This window comes from Lepidothrix coronata, unplaced genomic scaffold, assembly GCF_001604755.1.
Source record: "Lepidothrix coronata isolate B3197 unplaced genomic scaffold, Lepidothrix_coronata-1.0 Scaffold64, whole genome shotgun sequence".
Taxonomy (NCBI): domain Eukaryota; kingdom Metazoa; phylum Chordata; class Aves; order Passeriformes; family Pipridae; genus Lepidothrix; species Lepidothrix coronata.
This window is the reverse complement of record NW_016690244.1, coordinates 3,096,204-3,118,829: the sequence shown is the minus strand read 5'-3', so window position 1 is coordinate 3,118,829 and position 22,626 is coordinate 3,096,204. Positions and strand designations below refer to the sequence as shown.

Below are 22,626 nucleotides of genomic sequence, written 5' to 3'. Positions count from 1 at the left end.
TCTGTGCTGTTCCCCGTTTTTCCCCAGGTGCTTGGCTTGCTGCACATTTGCCTGTCTGCCTTTGCATGGTCCCAGCCTGTGGGCACACCTCTCTGGAGTCACCCATGAGAATGGCTCTGAAGGTGATGTACATGGCAGTGCCTCTGAGCACCTGGCAGGCCTGAAATCACTTCAGGGCCAGAGTGACCTGGGGGCTTTGTAGCCCCAAGTGTTGGCACCTGTGCATTCCTGTGTCACTTGACACTGCTGGCAGAATTTCTTGTCACAGTTAAGAGGGCAGGACTGCTGCTCTTTTGCTAATGCTTTAGAGGTTGCATTTTATTCCTTTCAAATGATTGCTTTGTGTATTGCCGTTGTTCTAGGTCTGTAAACATCTAAAGAGCAATAAATATTACATGATCTTGGGCGCTCTGAGTTCAACTCAGTCCAAGCCAGGATTAACAAAAATGCGTTTTAATTGAAGTAAATTTATCTATATCCTAATCCTTTCTTTTGCTTCAAAAGCTCTGGTCTTCATGGCTGGCTAATGCTCTGAAGGACATACTCTGGTCAAACACACCTGAGAGTCAGTTGGCATTTACACAGTGACAAAACTGCTTTTGAAAATATTTATTTTGTGTGCCTTTCTGTAAAGCTGTAGTTCAGCAACATGCAAAGCCCAGGTGCTGCTGGAGGTGATGTTATGTTCAGGAATTGATACAAAAACATTAACCCAAGGAACAGCACTATTCTGAGCTGCTCCCTCAGGAAAGGTCCGGTAGTGCTGCTACTCTGCAGTGCTCCCTTGATTTCTGTCTTCTTCATCTGCACTTTCTTTTCTAGCTCTTCCCTCATTCCTCACCACCCCAAAAGGCAGGGTTCTCCTCTGCTTCCATTTTATAATGCCTCCCTATCACACTGCTGTTCCTCACAACACGTATCAAGCAGCCACAATATCGTGCCTTTGGCTACTCAACACTGGCTTCTTAAAGCCAAGCTTTCACAGCACTAAGCCAGAAAAATGGCAAAGATTTTGGTATCTAAATTCTGCCTCCATGTAAAACTGAAACCTCATGTTGGCAGCCACTTCACCCTTGAGGCAGGAAACTCCTGTGATGCTGCAACCTTTTTTAAAATTTTTTTTTCTTCTTTATTTTTCCTAACTTTCAGTCTTCCTACCTGTGTCAAGTGCTGCTTCTGGGCATGGCCAGACAATTTCACTTTTACTGTCAGAGCAGCTCAGACAGAGGTAGAGGTTAAAAAAGCAGACAGATTCATTTTTTTTTTTTGCCAACTGCCCCGAGGCAGAGGGACTGGTTCAAGCAGGCGATGAGAGCTTGTTTGATACTTAATAAATTAGCAAGTCATTTACACAGTAAAACAGTGCAGATATGAGATAATAAGAGGATAAATCATCAGTTATTTAGAAATATGGCCTTTTTTTAAACTTTTATGCAAGCCCCTGGATGGTGGGAACCCAGAGTATACTGGTCAGTCCCTAGTAATAAAGTCCAGTGTGTACTTGCCATACTGGCCATGAGAAACCAGAGTGCTGACCCAGAGGACTAGCTGGGGCTGAGGGACTGGGCTCAGGAACAGGCAGAAAAGAAATAAACTCTGGAGTAGCCAGTTGTGGGTAATCAGTGACCTCCAGAAGGGACAGACAGGAGCAGCTAACAGCACTTACTGCTCTTCCTGTTTTCCAGCTGCTGTTGTGCTGGAAAAAAGTAATCATCCTTCTCCAGGAGAGGAAGATGACATGCACCAGAGTGACTTTCTGACCTGCTTCCATGTAGCAGGGTTAAACAAGCCCAGGGACTGAAAGCAAGGGCTGCCTGTTCCCAACAGGATGACCTCACAAGTGTGCAGCCCTGTGCATCTGCAGAGGAGCAAAAGGTAAGCCAAGGGCACGGCACTTGCACTTGCACTCCAGTCTGAAACCTGAAACAGCCCCAACAGAGGGGTTGTGTAAGAGTACCACAGAGGTTTGTGGTGAGAGCTCTTTCTTGCCACATGGGTGTGAATCCCTGCAGGCAGAAAGAACAGGATGTGGGCCTCCCACAGACCCTTTCTCTGGTATGCACCTCCCCCCATCTCACACAACCAGCAGCACGTTCAGGATGCCACCCCAGAGTCAAGCGCATCAGTAGGGCCCAGCAATATGTAACTGCAGCTCTCCTTGGCTTTCAGATTGCACTCAATCTAAAAGCAGGTCTGTACTTGGCCCCAGGCTGGAGGGATGGCCAAGACCACTGGCCTCAGCAGCAGCATTTTGCTCCATGCTGTCCCTAAGAACAGTGGGACCCTGAGCAATTTTAAGTTAAACAAGGCAGAGCACGTGGCAACTTGATGCCATGTTCCACAGCCTCTATGTCAGATCTCGTGCATCCTCCTGCAGCTTTAGCAGAACATGAAAATGCCAGACACAGGCTTTGAAGTGCAGACAAGCAGTAAAGAGACTTTTCTATCACTCCAGGCAGGTTTGTCCTTTAATTACTGAAACAGCCAGAAACTGTTGATATCTGACACCATTTCTATTAGTGCATAATGGACTCACATTAGTTCCTCCCCTCATGGGCTCTCTACTGATGTTAGCACCTGATCTTCCTTCTTGCCTGCTCCTTTTTTTCCTAAGTTCCTAGTTGTCTTCCCTGAGCATCACTTAACACCCCCTGCCGCATACACATGCACACACATACACACAACCGATTAAAAGTTACTATCCTCCTGTCCTGCTACCCCCTCCAACCCCCTCACAGTGATTTGTTTCCAAACAGTGCAAAACACAACCACTTCTCAACAACAGAAAAAGTGTGCGGGCTGTCACATAACCTGCAGCGTCTTCATCCAGCACCATGGTCCTCAAGCTTTTCAAAGCCACCCTTCCTCTTCTTAAAAAAGTTTCATTTCCCCTTCTCATTTTCCCAGTTTCTCCTTGACAAAACCACTATTCACTTTCTAACTTAAGCCCCCAGTACTCAGAGATGAGGGTTTTTATTATCAGAGTATGAAACAGTTTGTACGATTTTTTTGTTTGTACCAACTTTTTTCTCCCAACATTTACATTTTAATTTTTCAGTAAAAACTGAACCCCAAAATCTATCAGTGTTAGCTCAAAGGATATACTCCACTCATCTCAGAGCTGAAGGGGATGGATAAACTTTCGTGTGGGAGAGCTGGAAACCAGCACATGCAAACAAAACAGCAGGGGATGAGGTTTTTTGTGGCTCCTGCCTATTGTCCTCCAGTTACAGGACGTATTCTGACACTCCCCAGAAAGAAAGTCACTGCTGCAGTAGAGGATGGAAAAAAATGAACAGGACAACAATCTGATTTTCTACATCACCCAAATAGCTAAGAGTTAGAGTTTATTTCTAAAACAGCTGGAATCCCATATTTGACAAAGTTGCAGACAGATGGAGCTTTCAGAACCAGGTTGACACTGAGGGAAACTTGAAACCCTTCTGCTGGCAGAGCTACAGTAGAGCGGTGCCAAATTCCCTGCAGGCGGAGCTGTCATTCAAAGATGCCCGGTAGAGCTGGTGATACCAGAAAATCTGTGCTTGTCTTGGTAGACATGCTTTACAAGGAGGATTTGGGGAAAGCAAGGAAACTCTGGCAGCAGAGATGTCAGTTTTCCAGCCTGAAAGCATCCCGCATTAAGAGCATATGGTGGGTCTATAGACCCAGCACTGTCATAACAGCAAATGCTGCAGGCATACCTTAGCCCTGTTGATAGGCACAAAAACCAAAATGGCACCTGTAGCTTATTTCTCTTGATCCAGTATAAACAAGTGCACTTGCAGCAAAACATATTCTTTGGATGATCACAGAGCATAGTTCAGAAATTCTTTGGTTGTCAGACTGCATGAAATTCCATGGTTTTTTTTGTTTTTTTTTTTAATTCCGTATGGTGACAAGTGACAGAGTGATGTGAGAGGCTGAAAAAAAATGCTAGTGTAGTGCCAGGAGAAAGGGCATCATTCCAGAAGAAAGTGGAAACACCCTTTTCTTCAGAGCAAGCTCAGGCGCCAGTCCCAATCCATAGCAGGTGCTTCTCCCTACTACCACTGCAGCACTGAGGCCTCAGCTGCATTCACACCATCTGCAGCAGAACATTGGTTTCCCACAGGATTGCCAAGTGAGGTTAAAGCTTTTAGGAATGTTTCTACCTTCTTTCTGAGGTGATATCTCAGGAGGTGAAGGAAAAATAGTGCACATATCGTTCCTCTGGGGGAACAGAAGACAGGAGTATCCTTAAATATCTACCATATCAGTCCAAATTACAGTCAGAGTGCTGGTTTCCAAAAACTGTAGTTAAGTCAGTCTCGGCAGGAGGACTGGTGATCCAAGCACCCCTGTTACAAAAAATTACACATACATATATAGGTGTGTGTGTACCTTCTTCTGCAGATATGTTCACTCCAATGTCCTAGAATGAAGTCCCTTGTCCCATATGGCCATTTGATTGGTCCTGTGCTGGCAGGGCAAGGAAGCTACACTATCACTGACACCGCTAACAGGGATTTCTAGCTCAGAAGAATGTTTGTTCTCTTAAGCGAGAGAGCCTTTGAGGCGTGCTCAATTCAGGTTGTTAAAAATAAAAAAACCCAGCCTATTTCTGACCAAACATAAAACATATCATTTGAAGGTATGGGGCAGAAAAGCAGGCCAGAGTTGGACATTGTAAAGAAATAAAAAATAGTCAATATGCAATCAGTAACATTAAAACTGCCTGTTTAGTTTTATTTGAATAATCCTCTATATTAATGTTAAAGCAGTTTCAAATTGTTTGCTGCTCTGTGTTGCTGTAAATAGGGCACTTATGAAAAGGAATAGCAAGAAAAATCACAGAAGCTTTGCACCTTTAGAAGGGGGATCTGCTCAGTTATTTTCATTTACTTACTCAAAATTTTTGACACTTAAGCAGTTGGCCAATTTCTCTTGTCTAAGAGCTAAAAAAAACCTTCTAAGTAAAGATAGATATATTAGGATGGGAGAACAAAAATAAGGTGGCAACAAATAGCATTGTGTGTTGACCTGCTACAAGGCACAAAAAGAATTTTCCAAGAGGACCATTAAATTACTTAGCAGTATTGATGTGGAATTTCAAAAATACATAGCAGGCCAGAAAATGCTTTTTCCTCCAGATTGTCCCAGGTAAACTATATAAATCCTACTTCTGCTTTACCACCATGCAGTTGTCTTGACAGAAGAAACCAATTTATAAGTACAAGCTGTACTTCACAGCTAGACATGAAAGGAGAAGAAGCACCAAGGAGGAGGACGGGCCTGTGCTTTTTTCCTGCAAAGAATTTCCAGGTCTCCCGAGATGGGCTACAAAAAGGAAAGAGAAAGGTACCAAGAAGGAATTGTCTCAGAATTGAAGTTACATAGAACTTCATGATCATACCAGGTTGGACAAAACTGAACTGTTCTGTCTGTCCAGGCTCTGGGCAGAGTCTCCAGGATCATGGATTCCAGCTGAGGCAGAAGAAGGGACACACCACATGTAAGAGAAAGCAGCACAATGTGCTTTCCATAAACACTGTTAGGTTCCAAAGAGAATAATTTAAGGGAAATGCACAGAAATTTTCTACAGAACAGGTCTTACTGTGAAAAGAAAAAAAGAGATCCCACAAAACATTAAACATATATTCTTGGGTACGTATTTTCCTGTATTTGGCAAGGGGAAGTTTTTAAAGAATAATCTTTGATTGCTAATATCCTGTAAAAATTCATGGAGGAAATCCTCGATTTTATCATGTACTGTTGGGGCTAGGAGGGAGTGTTTGCAGTGATGTATTCAAGTTGCAGTTCATAATTTTTTATGCTGGCTGAGCTGATATTAGAAAAAGTCCATAGTTCTGATAGAAAGAGGTAACAAAGACTTGGGTCCGTGTATCCAGGCACAAATTAGTTTATAACAGTTCCTTTAACAAATCATCCTTGGAAGTTAAGGATCAGGTAGGAATTTGTAGGATTTCCCTTGTGTAAACAGATGGAGAAAATCAGAAGCAATTTTTCTATCCCTCTGAAAGGAGAACCAAACGACTGTCCAAATGAGTTTTAAATGCACTTATTGCAAATAGCTGGACATGACCACAGCCCAGCTTGCGAGACAGAAGTTGTCTTTCTCCAAAACAAGCAGGTTCTCCATTATAAACTTCTTTGGGTGGGGAGAAGGGAGGGAAGCAAAAATACTTTGGTTCACAACATTGTTTTGCATAGGCATTCAAGTAGATCTTCCAAAGCTACCAGCTGTCCAGGCTAGTAACATAACACCCATGCCCCCTCCTTGGTAGTGGACGCTCCTCTTTGGTATCCTATTTTGTAAGGCAGACATCTTGCACAGATGATGGAGTCACACAGATGCATCTTTGAAAAGGAACAAACAAATTAATCTAATTTATTAAGGAACACACTGGAAACCTTCTTTTGGTAGGCGGTAGGGGAGGGAGAAAAGAAAGTGTTGATAGATTCAGTATTTGCAAGAAGCAAGTTATTTTGCTCTTGCAGTTATTTGTTTACAGCTGTCAGTAGCTGTGATACGTCTGTGTTGACAAAAAACATGGAGTTACTGCTTCATGAGTAATTTTGAGTAACAACAACCAAGACATTAATAAATCCTTTCAGGTAGACACAGCCCTGTGGCAGAAAATATAAATATTCATTTTGGGAAGCATTCTGGCAGTTACTAAGCACGATACTTACTTGTTGACTGCGTGATGCACGAAACCTTGTAGGACGACCACATGCTTAAAACACAAAGTATTGTAGCTAGGAACCCGAAAGTCTGGATGGGAAAACAAATAAACCACAAATATTTACAGAGCATTAGATGACACATATTCCATGCATGTATGAACACTTTTGTATATTCAGCTTCATATTTTATGAGATTAACAGACCCAAAAAAAGTGATTTTTTTACTCCATTCTGCCAAAATACTAAAAAAATAAAATTTCCTGTAGTATAATAGCAAGTTATGTCTTGTGAAAACAACAACTGACAGACAAAGAGTCATATACAAGGAGGGAGAAAAAGTTGGACAGCAGCATGGAGTCTCACCTTCTAAACTTCTCACTAGGATTCTGCAACAAAGAAAAGACTGTTTCTAGCACCTCTGAGTACTGTTCTTTTACTGCCCCATTCAAACAAGTCTTTCTCTGCTGCCTGCCAAATAAACAAGTCAGGTTAAGTATTCTAGTCTGTTTGCATCATCCAGACTAAGTTTCTGAAAGCAATTCATTATTCTGGAGGAGTTGTATTTCTGGTCCTGCTGCTGTGAAAATACTGTCACCCACACTCGTAAGTCATGCCTCTCTCTACAAAGCCCTCCAGCCAACAGAGGCAGAAAGCATCTTCCAGTAAGTCAGTGCAGAGCCTCAGAGTGGGTTTTAGCTCAGGAGAAATTATCTTGAAGAGGTCTCTGTTCAGGAGCAGGAGGCAATCAAAACCCAAAGACTGAAATTCTGTAGGTAAGTTCCAGGTGCTACAACAGCCTTTTGTCAAAACTTAATTGTCTTAATTCTTCCCCTAAACACATTAGTTCCTGTGAGTTAAAGCAGAAGCCTTTAGTTTCAACACTCTGACAGGACAAATACCCACTTTTAGTGGTGAGTCTGGAGTCTCACAACAAAATATTTTTATTGGCACCGTGTTACAGAACATTCACTGAAATGAGTAAGAAGGTAGTTCACCCAATCAAGACACAAGCAAGGCAAGTCTGTAAGAAAATAAAAGTACAAGTAACAGATTTCCAATGCCCTACTGTATATATATTGCAATTTTAAAAATGTCAAGACTAATAAACACAGTCTTACCGCTCCAGCCACAAGTCCAGTCACATTGTAACTCCTGGTTGCTGCTACAATCGATCCAATGAGAAGCAGAATTGTACCAATTAAGTAATGAAGGAACTCCTATAAAGACAAACACAGCCTGCATCAGAAGGGAAACTTAGCAGGAAAGCATTTTGATATGCCTCAGAAAGAAATTAAGTTGGCAGAAGTGACTCAAACCCAGAGGACAAAACACTAGTAAAAAAAGGAAAAAGAAAAAAAAGGCAAAACGATATTAAAAAAAACCCTAATAACCCACCTTGTGAGTGGATTTTGTGCCAAACCTCAGTTTCTGTTAAAAAAGGGGGAGAGGGACAATCTTCAGATCTACTAATGTCACTGGAATAAGGTTCACTTACTGGGTATGGATGCAATCCTTTCAATTCAACATAGTTTATTACTGAGGATGAAACGTCTCTTTATTGCATCAAGTATTGCACTGCACTAAAGGGATGGTTCTGGAGGAAGGAAGAAGCTTTAAAGACATATTTCTCTAGCCTATATGAGATGCCATAAGTGGAAAACCAAATGCTCCTACTTCTGATAATCTTAAAAAGTAAGCAGTGGATCTACTGCTGGCTTTACTAATGACTTAGGTCAACCAAGACTCGAAACAGGAGGGAAGCCACAAAAAGCACAACTGCAGTAAAACATGATGGCACGGGCTTTTCTGGGAGAGCACCAAGGCACCACATTTAAGATCTTCTCCGGTGTGATGAGTATCAGTCAATTTTACCTTGTTACAAGCAGGGGTTATCTGTAGATTGATTCTGAATCCTCACAAAGCTTATGGCAACCGATATGTGTGTTTGCACATGAACATGGGTTGTTTCTTGTGCATGGTTGGGGTGGGCAGGGGCATATCTGCTTACTGTATCTGCACGAACCAAGGGAATGCCATGTATAAGGGAGAGAAGAGATTCTATCTCAAACCACAAGATAGAATATAGTCCCAAAATTGTTCAAGGAAAGCCCAGACGATAAACAGTCTTTCATACCAGTGTCCCTCTGCTCAGGTGTTTTATAAAGAGCTGAGAAAGATTTTTGCCATAAAGTAGAGAGACTGCAACTTGCTTTCCTCATTCATAACCTTGTTTCAGTTAATCAAGATTCCAACCCTTGCATTTTCTAGAATAAATTATTTCCATAAGGAGCCTTTCTCTGACTAGTCCATGACGCAGCAGGCAAATTAGACACACCATTGCCTCCTTAGAGGCAGCAAATAAAGCAGTGTACACAGGCCACTGCTTTAGAGGAATTCGAGGGATGGGCAGAGGTTCAATGGAATCATCAAAGGCTAATTTAGGTGGAGAACCAACACCTGGCAGGGCTGAGAGAGTGCCCCTCTGGAGAAATACTTCCAAGCTTTAAAAGGTGTCAGCGCTGAACCACCTCTTGAACCACTGCAACTTTACTGACTACAAATCACACCCTCAATTGCAATGTAGAAATCCTGCCAGGAAACTCATCTGAGTGCTACCTGTAGTTTCCCAAAGTCTCTTATATGTCTTCCTATTCTGTTCTAAAGATACTTAAATGTGTGACTGATAAGGAAGTTGTTTGTTTTGTAAAATAGCAGTAGTGTTCAAGCATCACATCCCATAAAGCTATCTGAAGCTGAGCAGCCACAAACTTCAGTGCCTTAAACTCAATAGTGGCTCTGGAACATAGAGGAACGATTAAGCACAAAACAAAAAAAACAAAGCAGCCTATGAAGAGGCCAAAATGGCATAGACTTGTTACAGCAATGCACACATTAAATGCTGCTTTACAAAACTGTCATTTATTAGCTTACTTCAGTCCTTTATTTTAATACCTACATCTGTATTATTTCTAGATAAATAAGTACCTTTAGAGACAGATAGTGGTGGCATACATTTAAAAAGAAAAAAGCCTAACCATGTTCTTCAGCTAAAAAGAAAAAGAAAGAAAGTTGTATTTTTCTCTCTGGTTAGAGGTGGATGGATGGACAGACTGTTATCTTAGATCTGTACAGTACTTACATAATTTCCATTAAATGCCATCCAACCAATCTTGGATTTCAAAATCCCTCTATATCTCTCCAGTTTGCTTTCCCCATTCCTTTTTTCCTTCCTCTGTGGAACTAACACGTCACTATGTTTAAGGGAGGCATGTTCTAAGAGGTTATTAAAATCCATCATTCCATACTAGAATGGAGAACTCTTTTATTAGGTGACCTGACCCAGAGCTACTGAAAAAGTTCAGGTCTCACATTTTCTATGCTGCTTGTTAGTTCTCCACTAGGATATGAGAGATGGATGTGTACGGGAAATGTGGGAATGAAGCAGAACATCCTGTAGGATATCCCAGAAAAGGCAATCAGGCCAAGGCTCCTATTTCTTGCTATTGTTTAAGTTACCTAAAACTCTACCAAAAAGAGACACATTTGACTTAAATAGCACTCACAGACTTTATTTTGGGACAGGATGTAGTATATGAATTCTAATGCTACGATTTGGTACATTAGCAATCCCTTAGCTGCTTTAAATGACCTGAGCTGGGACTCATCTGCTGAAGGCTTGATAATCAGTAGCTTCTTTGCAATTGTCTCAGAATAACACTACTGACTTCCCTGGAGTAAATCTGGATTTATATGTGTCTGAAGGAGGGCAGGATCAGATCCAAATCAGCTAAAAACTCTAACAATTAGAGCATCTGCTGAATACTAATAACAGAAGGATCTGCATACAAGGTAACAAAGAATCAAGTGAAAGACAGCCTATCACTGTGAAATAGCACGAGAAAAAGGATTAAGAAATTGAGACGGGAACCCCCAAGAGAGGCAGGGAACCCCCAAGAGAGGCAAGGAACCCAGGCGATGTCACAGGCTTACCGCAAGTGGCCAGCTCACGCAATTGAGCTTCCTGTAGACCCTGAAGATGTGGGTAATGTAGAAGAACAAAATCATAACCAAATCGCACATGGTGACAATCTGAAAGAAGCTGTATGCACTGTAATCTGTCCATGAAGAATTATTTACACTGATGAATCCAATCAGCAGTGAGATCTGGAAGACAAAATGTGCATTAAAGATTTTTACAGTGGTGCTCAGAGGGTTGTGAAGATGATTTTAAGCAGAACAAAATGGCACTTAGAAACATAAGACAAATATCTAACGTAAATTGGATGGTCCCAACAAAATGGAGGACAAAGTAATGAGCATGATAATGATGTTTTATAATTTGCTGACAAATGAGGTGAAGCAACCATCAAGAGTGGGGAAAGGGCCAACTGCCAGAAGGAATGCAGCAGTTTCAGCCTGAAGAACCCAATCTGAAGAAGTCTCTATGTACAAAAGAAGAGGTCTCAAATAGAGAAAAAGAACTGAATGCCTGGAGATGCACCAGCGACTGAAGCATCTAAACCCCATGGACTTTCAGAAGGAAATAACTGAAAGCTGTAAAAATTGAGGTGTCCATGAGCAGATGCACCTTTACTTTCATTTAGTGACACTTCTCACATGCAAAAGCGGATGGCCTGGCTGCAACTGAGCTAAACAGTTTTACTCTTCCTTTTCTACCACTTACAGAGCAGGAGTATTAAAGCATTGTAAGGCAGCATCATAGCAAATAATATAAACATTTGGGGGAATTGATTAATTCACCCCACCCCCAAAGCTTTAATATGTTAACGCTGCCACATAAAAGTATAAAGCTTCTGTACAACTTCCGTCAGCTGTACACTTGCAAAGGACAAAAGCTATTTCATTTTTTTTAAATATGAAACTACTTGTTTAGTTTACTAATCTTGCTGCTTCCACCAGCCTGGCTAACCCGGGTGATCAAAATAAATCTACTAAAAACAAATATACTAAAATATTTTCTTATTACAGACTTCGTCAATGCATGCTTTCAGCCACTGTAATTTTTAGCTCATCTAAAGTCAATCGGAAGAAGTAATGATTCACACTTTAAGTGTTTCTCCTAGACATTCAAAAACTATCTGAGGAAGCCAGAACCTTAAGACTACAACATCCTTTCCTGCACACTCATCTTCCAAACTCCTAACCAACTGCATTCATTATCAGAATAATTTCCTTAAGATTAAAAGAGACAAAAAAAAACAAAACAACAAAAAACAACAAACCAACACCCAAACAACATAGCTTAGATTATCCCTGCTGCAGTGTTAACCAAGTTTCACCTGCTCAGTTCTAAGTGGACAGGTTAAATATACGCATACATGAGGGCAACCAAAAGCTATATACACACAAAAGAACTTCACAAGAACTTGTCGCCTTGACCAAACTCCATCCAAACAGCCACATCAATGTCTTGACAGTGAACCACCTTGAAAAGCTGGCTTCAAAGAGAAAAGTCAGTGTTCCAGATTCTTTCCCACACAAGTGGCTAAGCTATTGTCAGACCTGGTCCAGCTCCATTATTTTTACTGTGTTTGTCCAAGTAGTTGATATTAACATTGTCAGTTCAAGATAGTCATGGGATTCTGCACCACAGTGAGCCTACATCTCCTCTCACCTTTGGAAGTGACACAGGACTTGGAGATGCAGGGTTAGATCATACTTTGTGCTTCTCAAGGATGGAGGTCACAGGTGTCTTTGAATATGCTTGATAATGCTCAGTCCCTGTCTCCCCAGATGTGTTCCTGCCCTCTGGTTTGGGAGTGTAACATCAGAGCAGCATCCTGCACGTTCAGTGCTCCTGTCTGTACCACACCTCACCTCTGGGTCTCACTGCCTCACCACTGGGGAATCCTAAATGCACAAAGTCTTGCACCTTGTGCATGGCAGAGCTTTCTAATATGCTTCATTTCTTAGAAGACAACAAAGCAATGCTCTCCACAATTCAGCATTTAAAGAACTCTGGTCGAGTTCTTCAATTCTGAAGTAATTTGGATGCAGTTTTGTCCAGTCTGTGTCTACATACAGCAGGTCTACATTAAGCAGTGGTTTCATGAGGGACCAGGGCACCTGTCATCTTCTCCTTCCCACCCTGATTTCTTTCCCTGTTAATGTACTGGCTCCTCCATTCATCTGTGCTGAGCCATCTTAGTGTACAAAGCTAGCAGAAAAGTGAACTACTGAAAAAAGGCTTTACTCTGACTCAGCCATCACACAAGGCAGGGTCAGGTGAGCAAGGGAGTGTGAGGGAGAAGTAAGGACTTCCACAGAAAAGACAGGAAGGTCTGAGCAGGCAGGATGGCAGTAGGGAGTACCATGCTGGCTCAGGCTGCCACAGACTATGCATCTCAGTCCCTTGAATCTTAATGTTAGTTAAGAAGAGTTGTCTGAATTAGCCATTGAATAACTTGAACAATCAGAAGGAGATCATTTGCCCTATAATGTAGGAGAACACTTGAAGTGATGCAAGACACAGCTATTATTTTCATAATTTAAAACTGAATTTAATGAAATTTCATTCCATAGGAAGACTCAACGAGAAGTCACAGCAAGCACTGAGCCTTGCTCTTGGATAAAGGTGAGATGAGGACAGTACTTCCCTAATCACCAAAGGCTAGAAAGGGTCTCCCTTATTCAGGTGTCTTCAGTTCCCAGTTTCAATTACACTGTACAAATCAAGAAAGAAGTGTTAATTCACAGAAATATTAAATCTGCCTAGTGGCTCATTTCATGCATGAACAATTAACTTTAGCAACTTTTTTCACGGTGTACAAAGGATAAGGTGGGCGGGATCCTTGAAGTACAATCACCATCCAAATAATTAAAACCACTGGAAAAAACCCCCATTTAGTTTAAACTAGATCCAGTTCTTTCTATTTCATGGAAGCATAAAAGTATTTTTCTTTTCAGTTAAAAGGTATAAAAAGCTGAGAAGAAGCATAAAGAAGAATGTGAGCTGTCCAAGAACAGAAAATTCATCTGAGGTGTTATATTCCTCAGAAATAGGAAAATACAAGGTTCCAACCACTCAGTGAAGAATCTGCTCAGCTCCTGAAGATGGAGTAGAACCGTGGATTTCAAGACTACTTCACAATTAAAACAACTCCAAAACTAATTAGCAAAGATTCTTCCTTCTTTGATTTTAGATGTGCCTCAGCACACAGGTAGGAAGAAACCATGGCAAGAGGTATTTCTTTCAATGTTTAGTTTCTTAGCATAAATTTTGCAACATGAGACTTACCTGCAATTTCTAAAGAGAGTCATCTGATCAGAGGCACACAATTCCGTTTCACAGGACAGGTGCAAAGGGGACCCTATAAACAACTTTATAAAAGCTGTCTGCCACACTATTATTGCCAGCCTGCATGGCTGGCAGGTACAGACAGAGTTTAAAACTCACATGTTGAAAAAGAATGCTAACAAATGTAGAGCCACATAATATCATTTGTCCTTTAAAAGTGACAAACACTGAACTTCCTTCACCAGATATTGGTTTATCACAATATATACTGGGTGATGACTGTATTTTTTTCCCCCTCTGGGATTCCTGTTTCCAGAGGTTAGAGTGATAAAATGATTAATATGTAACTGTCTGGAATACAGTTCAACATAGAAGTCAGTTTGTGACAGAGAGAGAGAGAGAAACGAATGGCAAAGCACTAAAGTGATCAAATGTTACGACTGCTCTTTATGCATCTGTCCTCAGGGGAGAAGGTTAATACACCTCAAAAATAAAAACTGGGGGCACAAAAAAAGCCAGGGCACTGCTATTTCCCTTTCAATATAGCATTTCACAGATTGTGAGAGCAACACACATGTAACAAACAGCCAGCAAGGCAGTGTGACCAGAAGTACAGGTCAAATGATGGTCAGTCTCATTAGAAGATTTCAATGTGCTCCACAATATATACCCAGGCTCCAGACCTGCATTACAAAAGGGGTGAGGGACACATTGCAGGACAACACTATTTCAGTGCTTTCTGGTTTCTGAGAAGCAAAACAAAAAACATACACATCAATCAACTCCAAGGAGGGATTTTTGGATTTCAATAAAGTTCTGTATTTACTCTGTTTTACAGAAGTTGACTGGCTTAAAATAATCCACTTCTTGACTTTACTTTGGACCAGATTTTTGAAGTAAGTCATGAAGCGTGTTTAGAGACACTGGTATATATCAGGAACTATCTCACAGCTAAAGGCAGTCAGGCAATTGCCATGAGGCACTCAATGCCTTACCAGATAGAAAAGACATAAAATCTGCAAGATTCTTACAGAGTAATTCTGCATTCTCTTCTCTATTTTGAGCTGGAGATGAGGTAACCACATCCTCTGCAATGTTCCTGTAGAAAATGTTGGCTCTTGAATGACACTGAATGTTCCCAAGCCTAAATTCCATTTTGATTTGAAGTTAACTCAGCTCTACCAAAGAATGAAACATAATTTGTTCTTTCCTGATATGGTCTTCTTCCTAAAGCTGCCCAAGATGCTGCTGGCCACCTTCACCACCAAAGCACATTGTTGGCTCATGGTCAGCTTCTAGTCTCCCAAGATTCCAAGGTCTTCCCTGCAGAACTGCTTTCCAGTCAGATGGCCTGCACTCTGTACTGGTGCAGAGGGGCTTACCCTCAGATATCCCCGGATATAGGACTTGGCATTTCTCTGTGCTGAACTTGATGAGATTCCTACCTGTCCGGACTGTCAGGGTCCCTCTCCACGACAGCACAACCCTCTGGCTCATCAGCCACTCACAGTTTTTTTTATCACCTACAAATTTTCCAGGAGTGCACTCTGCCCCATCATCCAGGTCATTAATGAAGATGTGAAACAGTACCAGCCGCAGCATCGACCCCTGGGGTGCACCATTAATGACTGGCCTCAAAGGACTTTGTACCATGACCTTTTGCAACACTCTGCCATTCAGACACATTTTAATCCATCTCACTGCCCCCTTCTCTAATCCATACCCTGTCAGCTTGTCTGTGAGGATGTTATGGGAGACCATAGCCTTACTAAGATCGAGGTAAACAACACCCATCACTCTTCCCTTGTCTACCAGGCTAGTCTCCTCACTACAAAAGGCAGTAAGGCTGGTCAAGCATGATTTCCCCTTTGTAAATCCATGCTGACTGCTCCTGATCACCTTCTTGTCCTTCATGTGTTTGGAAATCCTTTCCAGGAGGATTTTCTTCATCATCTCCCAGGGGCTGAGGTGAAGATGACCAATTTGTAATTCCCTGAATCCTCCTTCCTTTTCATAGACATTACATCAGTCTGTTCAGAATGGCACACTTTCCTTCTGTACTTCTCAGGCTAAAGAGGAGAGGGAAGGACTGGACAAGAGTGATAAATTCTCTTTCCCTGTGCTACAAAATGCTACTTGAAGTGTTCCCCGGAAATGCTGTTTCTTTTTTAAAAATCAGCTGGTTTTCTCCTTATTTCTTCTTGTCCCTGACAAAGAATGAGCATCTGAAGTCCATTGATCACTATTACACTCAGTAAAAACCAAGGAAAATGTGTATCAAGACTTCAAGGAAGTAAATCTTCCACTTCAGGAAAATTCAACACCTTCTTAAGGAAAGGACAAGAATCACACCTTTGTATTAAGAAGAGATTATATATGGCAAGAAGATCCGACTTCCAGTGACTCCTAAGGCAAATGCATACTGGAGAAAAGGCCCATAGTATTAGGCCCAGATACTGTTGTACTTCTGATTTCAGATGGTTTGAGTTCCATCTAACTCCCTGTGCTCACTCCTTGCTGGCTATAGTCCCGCAGATACAATTAGGTTACAGGGAAAGCTGAGCTCCAAACATCCTAGCTTCCCAGGAGTGGGCTGGCCATGATGGTGGGACTCAGAGCAAGCCAGAAACACAACCCTCAGCCTCCCTGGTGGCTAGATCTTCCTGCAGTTTCCAGTCCTGTCATCAGCCCCAGAGGTCACAGTGAAACTGCCCAAGAGCTGCCTTCATCTCCAGACTAATGGGCTTTGCTTCCCTTCACTAACACTGGATCCTGCTGGAATGCACAGCAAGGATGGAAAAGCTTGGGTGGCCCAAACCTGCAAGTTCAAAGAAGCCTAATAGAGAATCACCTGCTGTAAGGAAGGGGCAGAGATGCATGCCCACCAGTCAAGAGATTACAGGTACAATTTTCCTCACTAGTGCCCTGCAGGTAACAAAGGAAAGGATTTGTTTTGCTCTCCATGTTACCTACAGTCCAGCTGGCACCACTAAGCATTTTCTGCTCAGTAGAAGACTGTAGTTTATCTGACCACAGAACAGTTTTATAACCCAGGAATCAATCTGTGCAAGTGCTTTGTATGATCTTTTTCTGCTGTCCTGCTCTAATGGATGTCATAAATAAAGCTCTGACTTTACTACCAATATTTAATTCTTTTGTAATGTTTGGAGAGAACTAAATTTTCCTCAGATGCAGCTACCTGCACAAACATAAATCCAGCAAGATCTCCAATACTGACAGGAACCGACTCTAAAGGAAAGCCTAAGGTTCTGAGCATGAGAGGCCCATTTCCACAGGCAAACACTGACACAACAAGGGAGGAATTAAAAGTCACTGGCTCTTTCACTGACCTGTTTTGTAACCAGTCTGAACTTCAGTAAATCACGTATTTCACTGCTTCAGCTCCCCCATTTTTCAAGTGAGGACTAATAAAGACTTTACATGCATTTGCTGAAGGTTTTTGCCCTCAAAACACTTTAGACATGTAAAATAAGGTAAAAATTTTGAGCATGACTAATAAACATCTAGGGCAAGATGACTGTTTTCCTTTACAGTATGAATGAGAATAGATGCCCACCAAAAAGAAAAACCAAATGATAAACACCCCACCCTTCTTCCCCCTGTCCTCCCCTCCAAAAGCCCAAACCAACAATCAACAGATCACAGATGTAACAGACAAGCATACGGGAAAATCATCTGAGGAGAAAGCCACAGAACAAGCAAACAGTAGCAAAAGGTTGGTCTTCCGAGACTTGCTTTGTGGTCAATCTGTGGCTACCACAGAACAAAAGATAAATAAAAATGAGAGCCCTAGCTCACTGTAAAATGGAAATTAGTATTTTTTTTTCCTATCTGTCATTTATTTACTTACAATAGACTGTGATCAGGTTTTGCAAAAAACCCCGCCATGCAGAAAACATGGCAAATAAATTGTTTTCTAACTGGAAGTGTAATCTTTAAAGCTTGGACTACTTTACCAGTCATCCTCTTGACCATCCCTGAGTGCTCTGTACCGCACATTATCACTCACTCATACCCAGCTGTTCTTTCCCAATTCTATTAATGACTGTGAAGCAGAGGTTACCCTTTCCCACTGCGCCTGTGTACAGCAGTGGTGTGCTGGGTGTGGGTGCGATATAAGCTGCCTTCACAGCAGCTTGTGTGGTGCTGGGCTTTCTGTGGTTAAAACGTGTCAATAACACATCAGTGTTTCGGCTGCTGCTGAACACTGCTTGCACAGCAGCAACACCTGCTTTCTCCTCCCTCCCCCTACCCTAAAGCAGGCTCACAAGTAGGCAAGTCACAGCTGGCTCAACTGAACAATGGGATTTTTCAGACCATGATGTTGTGTTCAGTGATAAAAACTCAGGAAAAGGAGGTTTAAGGGGAAACATTTTAGGTTATGGTGTTCCTCTTCCGAAGCAATCATTGCACCCAGAATCAGACTCACAGAATGGTTTAGGTTGGAAAGGACCTTAAAGACCATCTATTTACAACTCACCAACCATAGGCAGGGACACCTTCCAGTAGACCAAGTTGCTCAGAGCCCCATCTAGCCTGGCCTTGGACACTTTTGTCAATGGGGAGTAGTGAATTAATTTATTGCTTTGCTTGTGTGTGCAGCTTTTGCTTTCCTTATAAAACTGTCATTATCTTGATCCAGGGGTCTTTTTGCCTTCCTTCTATTTTCTCCCCATCCGACAGGGGAGGAGAGTGAGCAAGAGGCTGGTGTTTGGCTGCTGGCTGGGGTTAACCCGTTGTATGTGGCCTACCCCTTGTCTGGATTTCTAGCTGCTGCAGTAGGACAAAGAATGGTAATAAAAATCTTCATTGCAGAAAGACACTGAATATGGTTTTTGCAAATCCCAAGATCATGCACTGAACTGAAAGACTGAAACTGCTGTCTTACCATGTAATATTAAACTATGGATAATAATTTTCTTTTTCTATATAGAAATAAGATGTGAAATGCCAACTAAATTGCAGGGAGCAAAGATAATGTTAATAAGAAGCAAAATTGCCTCAAGGTGCCCAGTTCTAGAAATACACTATAACTCTTATCTCAAAGTTTTACCATAATACCGTGACACACACAGCATCATGTGTAATCCACCCAGCACTGTGTTATCTCTTCATTTAATTACTTTGCCAGGCAATATCCTTGTATTTTTCAGAATATTTTCCTTTTTTTTTCTTGACTGTACTCCCCTCTACTATACTATCCCATGAGAAGTCATACTATAACTTGTTGTCTCCAGCGTTTCCTTTCCTTTTTTTCTGCTTATTCCCCTTTCCTATTCTTTCCTACATTACACTCTGTATTTCTTCTCCTTTATCTCTCTCATTCTCTCCCACTCGAATTTCCCTCTATACATGCCAATGCATCACACTTCCCTCTTTTAATGTTTCCTCGCTATCTTCCCCAGTCTCTTGCATCAGGACATGTATTGCAATTAGCTAACTAAAAATTAGCACCATTCAGGGGAAAAATGTCAGGGGATAGGATTCAGTAGAGTGCTACACCTGCACAAAGACTGCAGGCAGCAGCTCTGCTTTACCAGTCTTCAGTTGGTAGTCAGCAATACCTGAAAGTGCTTTTTTTTCCCCCATGCATTGTACTTGCTGAAGGACTGATGAACCTTTGTACTGCTTTAAATGTCGCTCCTCCTGAATCTGAAAAAAGAAGGACCCTGAGAACTACCCATGAAATCGATAAAACCTGTTTGATTTCCACTCTCTTAAAACTTACCCAAGTTCTAGTGCAAGCAATTGTACAGGAACTGTGTCTACAGATTTGGGGCAAGGGACAGCACTGACTCTCATCCTGTTTCATCACAGCCATTTTAAAAAAGAACAATATAACAAGAGCTAAATTCTTTTTGTATTTGAATGAAAAAAAGTCAAAGTTTCCAGCTTATGACACCAGCCAAGATGGCAAATGGAATTTTCCATCCCTATGCAAGCCAATCGGGATAACCATGCCCCAGAGAAATGTCACTGACTGCAGCTGTACATTTCCAAATGTTACACCTCAACACAGTGAAGCAACACCCACATATTATTAAGTACATACTTCTGGTGGAGTAAAATAATTTTTTTAACAGCTTCCCAAAACAGAAAGATGAGCAAAGTGCAGGCCAAGGTTACAATTGTAGATCATGCAAGACTGATTCCACTAATTTAAGCAGCAATGCTGACTGCTGCTGTAATCGAGATTTCCTTCTTCCAAGGCAGTGTTGGAAACGTGAGCTGTAACAGACAAACCCCTACTAGAAAAAGAAGATAAAGGGCACAGTCCATTTGAAACTTCATTAATAACAGATGAAATCAGCTGCCTTCAAGTGCATGGTTCTGTGAAGCAGTCAGTCTTTGGTTGCACAATAATCTTTCAGCCCCTGTGTCTGGGCAGATTTCCTTCTTGTCTGGCTGCTTTGCTAAAATGAGGATGCTGCCTGGCCTCTGATAAGTGACTTCTCTTGTGCACCACCATCCACAGGCTATTTATTGAAGATAAAAATGGTGGGAGGGTGAGAAAAGACAAAATAATCTTATTCAGACCCTCTACAACTCCGATAAGAGGACAATCCTAAGCACAAGGAAGCAGATTTCTTTATCTATTAATAAGAAGTTATCTATCGGCTCAGGCACAGGCCTCAGTGGTAGAAAAGCATGTGGGGTAATCCCAGAACCAGCATATGAAGGACATTATTAAAGAGCCCTTGTTGCACAGTGTTAGCCATGATCATTAAAAAGGCAATTCTTTGTAATGACTAGCTGCAATTAAGTCCTGCCTACCACTGATCACAAGACTTCAATCCTGCCCCTGCCAGCTGAACTAGTTCCCTGCCTCAATCTCCACAGCTGCCTGCACCACCACTGCACCACGCCGAAAGGCACCACATAATCCTGCACATTATTAACTGAAAGCTGAGGATTTCGTAGTTATATGGCAAATAATAGGCTATATTCTCATCAGGTAGTGAATTAATTAAAAAAAAAAGGTTGTTATCAACAACAACCTCATAATTTTATTTCTTCTTCTTGCCAATTCAATTTTAACAGATTTGTTTCAAAATCAACCTAAATTTAAAATATTTCAACTGTAAAAGTATTATCAGTAAGTTTTTTCAATCTATAAAAAAGATGCACACGCGACACTCAAAATACTGCAGCAACTAAGTAACGTTGCACAAGGGCCATAGGCAAGTTACAAAAAATTCCCAAAACACATAAAACTCATTGCAAAACAGTATTAATAGCACAACTGACTGTTAGCATGTCTGCAAAGGATAGGAACAGAATTTTAAATACTGACAATGCCCCAGAAGGGTTCTAACTCTGGGAATCACAGCTGCCTTCCCTCTGATTTTCAAAGAGGTGCCACCTGCTATGACTGCAAGGACTACTCTGGATAAAGCCAAAAGAACTTTGGGAGCACACAGCTTGTTCCTCTATGAATAAGGAATTAATTCCCTACGCAAGAAACAGCCTCCATGAAACAGCCAGCCTGCCACCCGCTCCAGTGGTCTCTCCCATCAAGTCATAATCCCCAAATCACAGACAAACCTGCTGTTTCAGGTAAGAGCAAAGACACATTCTCTATATAACTGTTTTTTTTTTTTCTGCAGATGCAAAAATACAATCCCTGGCTCAGCCTGTGCTCTCTGCCCTCCTTACATTGTGGTGCTTGCTGGGAATCTGTGTCTTACACAAACAAGCCCATTTAGAAAAGATAACTTGACTGCTGCAAAAAGAACGCATGCACATGGCTCCTGCTGGAGCTCGCTCCACTGTAAAAGACCATCTACCTTGCATGGTAGGCAGAATCCCTATAACATAACTCAAAAGATTATAGGAAGTAAAAAACATTGCAATCTCCAGAGTCCTCTAGTAAAAGGTGGAGTATCTGCTGATAGCAACCGAAAATGAAGGGATTAATATTACCAAATCTCTCTAGATTAAAAAATTGCACAGCAAGTTGTGACTGTTACTTCTCTCTTCTGCAAGGCAAGCACTTCCAACATCTAGATCTTCCTGGAGAGCCACATTAACTGTTCTCTTGATCTGGTAAACAAAAGATTCAGACAGACTGACAGGAGAAGACAGTCCACACTGCGGACAGAGAAAGAATGCCTCAAGCACAGAAGGTGCTTCTGAGGCAACAGAAAGAAAAGGACTGGGAGGAGAACTGTAGGCCAGCACAAGTGGGTTTGGCAGAACTTAAAAATTAAGAGGTTTGAGCTGTCTTAAGGTATGGTAGAAGAGTGGCTCTCAATGGCAGAATGGAATCCAACAATGATGTATGGATTATACATGCTCGTGGAGGTTCAAACACAACCTAAGGTACGTAGACATTGTTGGAGAACTTTATACTTTGAGGCTGTTGCTGCAAAAGCAGCACAGAGCTCATCAGCGCTGGGTCTGGAGAGGAAGCCCTCCTTGTGGGCAGAAGACTCACCTGCCATACTTCCCTTCAGTCAGCTGGAAAGATGAGCTCCTTGTAGGAGCAAGGCACTTCTGAATCCATGGCTCTGAACCATTCTCAGGTATATTGTTTCCCCTTTAAAAAGTCAATGTAGTCCCATATTGCCAGTGATACAATACAGAAAGAGCTTATTCCTTACTTGTGAGCCACAGTGCTCTTGTAGAAAAACTTCATGGTTGTCTAAAAATGGTTTCAC

At 41.7% G+C, this 22,626-nt stretch overlaps 1 protein-coding gene and 1 long non-coding RNA gene across 3 annotated transcripts in view; one reads left to right on the top strand and one right to left on the bottom strand.

Annotated features, from left to right (window-relative positions):
• The first annotated feature begins 1,691 nt into the window (after nt 1–1,691).
• On the top strand, nt 1,692–13,663 carry LOC108498842. The gene is made up of 3 exons (XR_001875324.1): nt 1,692–1,875; nt 13,231–13,282; nt 13,615–13,663. It is a non-coding gene; the product is annotated as an uncharacterized LOC108498842 (long non-coding RNA).
• Nucleotides 3,310–22,626, bottom strand: part of CMTM7 (CKLF like MARVEL transmembrane domain containing 7) — a 28,419-nt gene continuing 9,102 nt past the window's right edge. Inside the window, exons 2-5 of one of the 2 annotated variants that reach the window (XM_017818067.1) lie at nt 10,678–10,851; nt 7,806–7,904; nt 6,694–6,775; nt 3,310–6,357 (exon numbers count right to left, since the gene is read on the bottom strand). In XM_017818067.1, the coding sequence (XP_017673556.1) occupies nt 6,344–6,357; nt 6,694–6,775; nt 7,806–7,904; nt 10,678–10,851 (369 nt within the window). In that variant the 3' untranslated portion in view covers nt 3,310–6,343. Of the gene's footprint in view, nt 6,358–6,693; nt 6,776–6,839; nt 7,156–7,805; nt 7,905–10,677; nt 10,852–22,626 lie in introns of those variants that run through there. The other variant, XM_017818068.1, reaches the window with a different exon arrangement.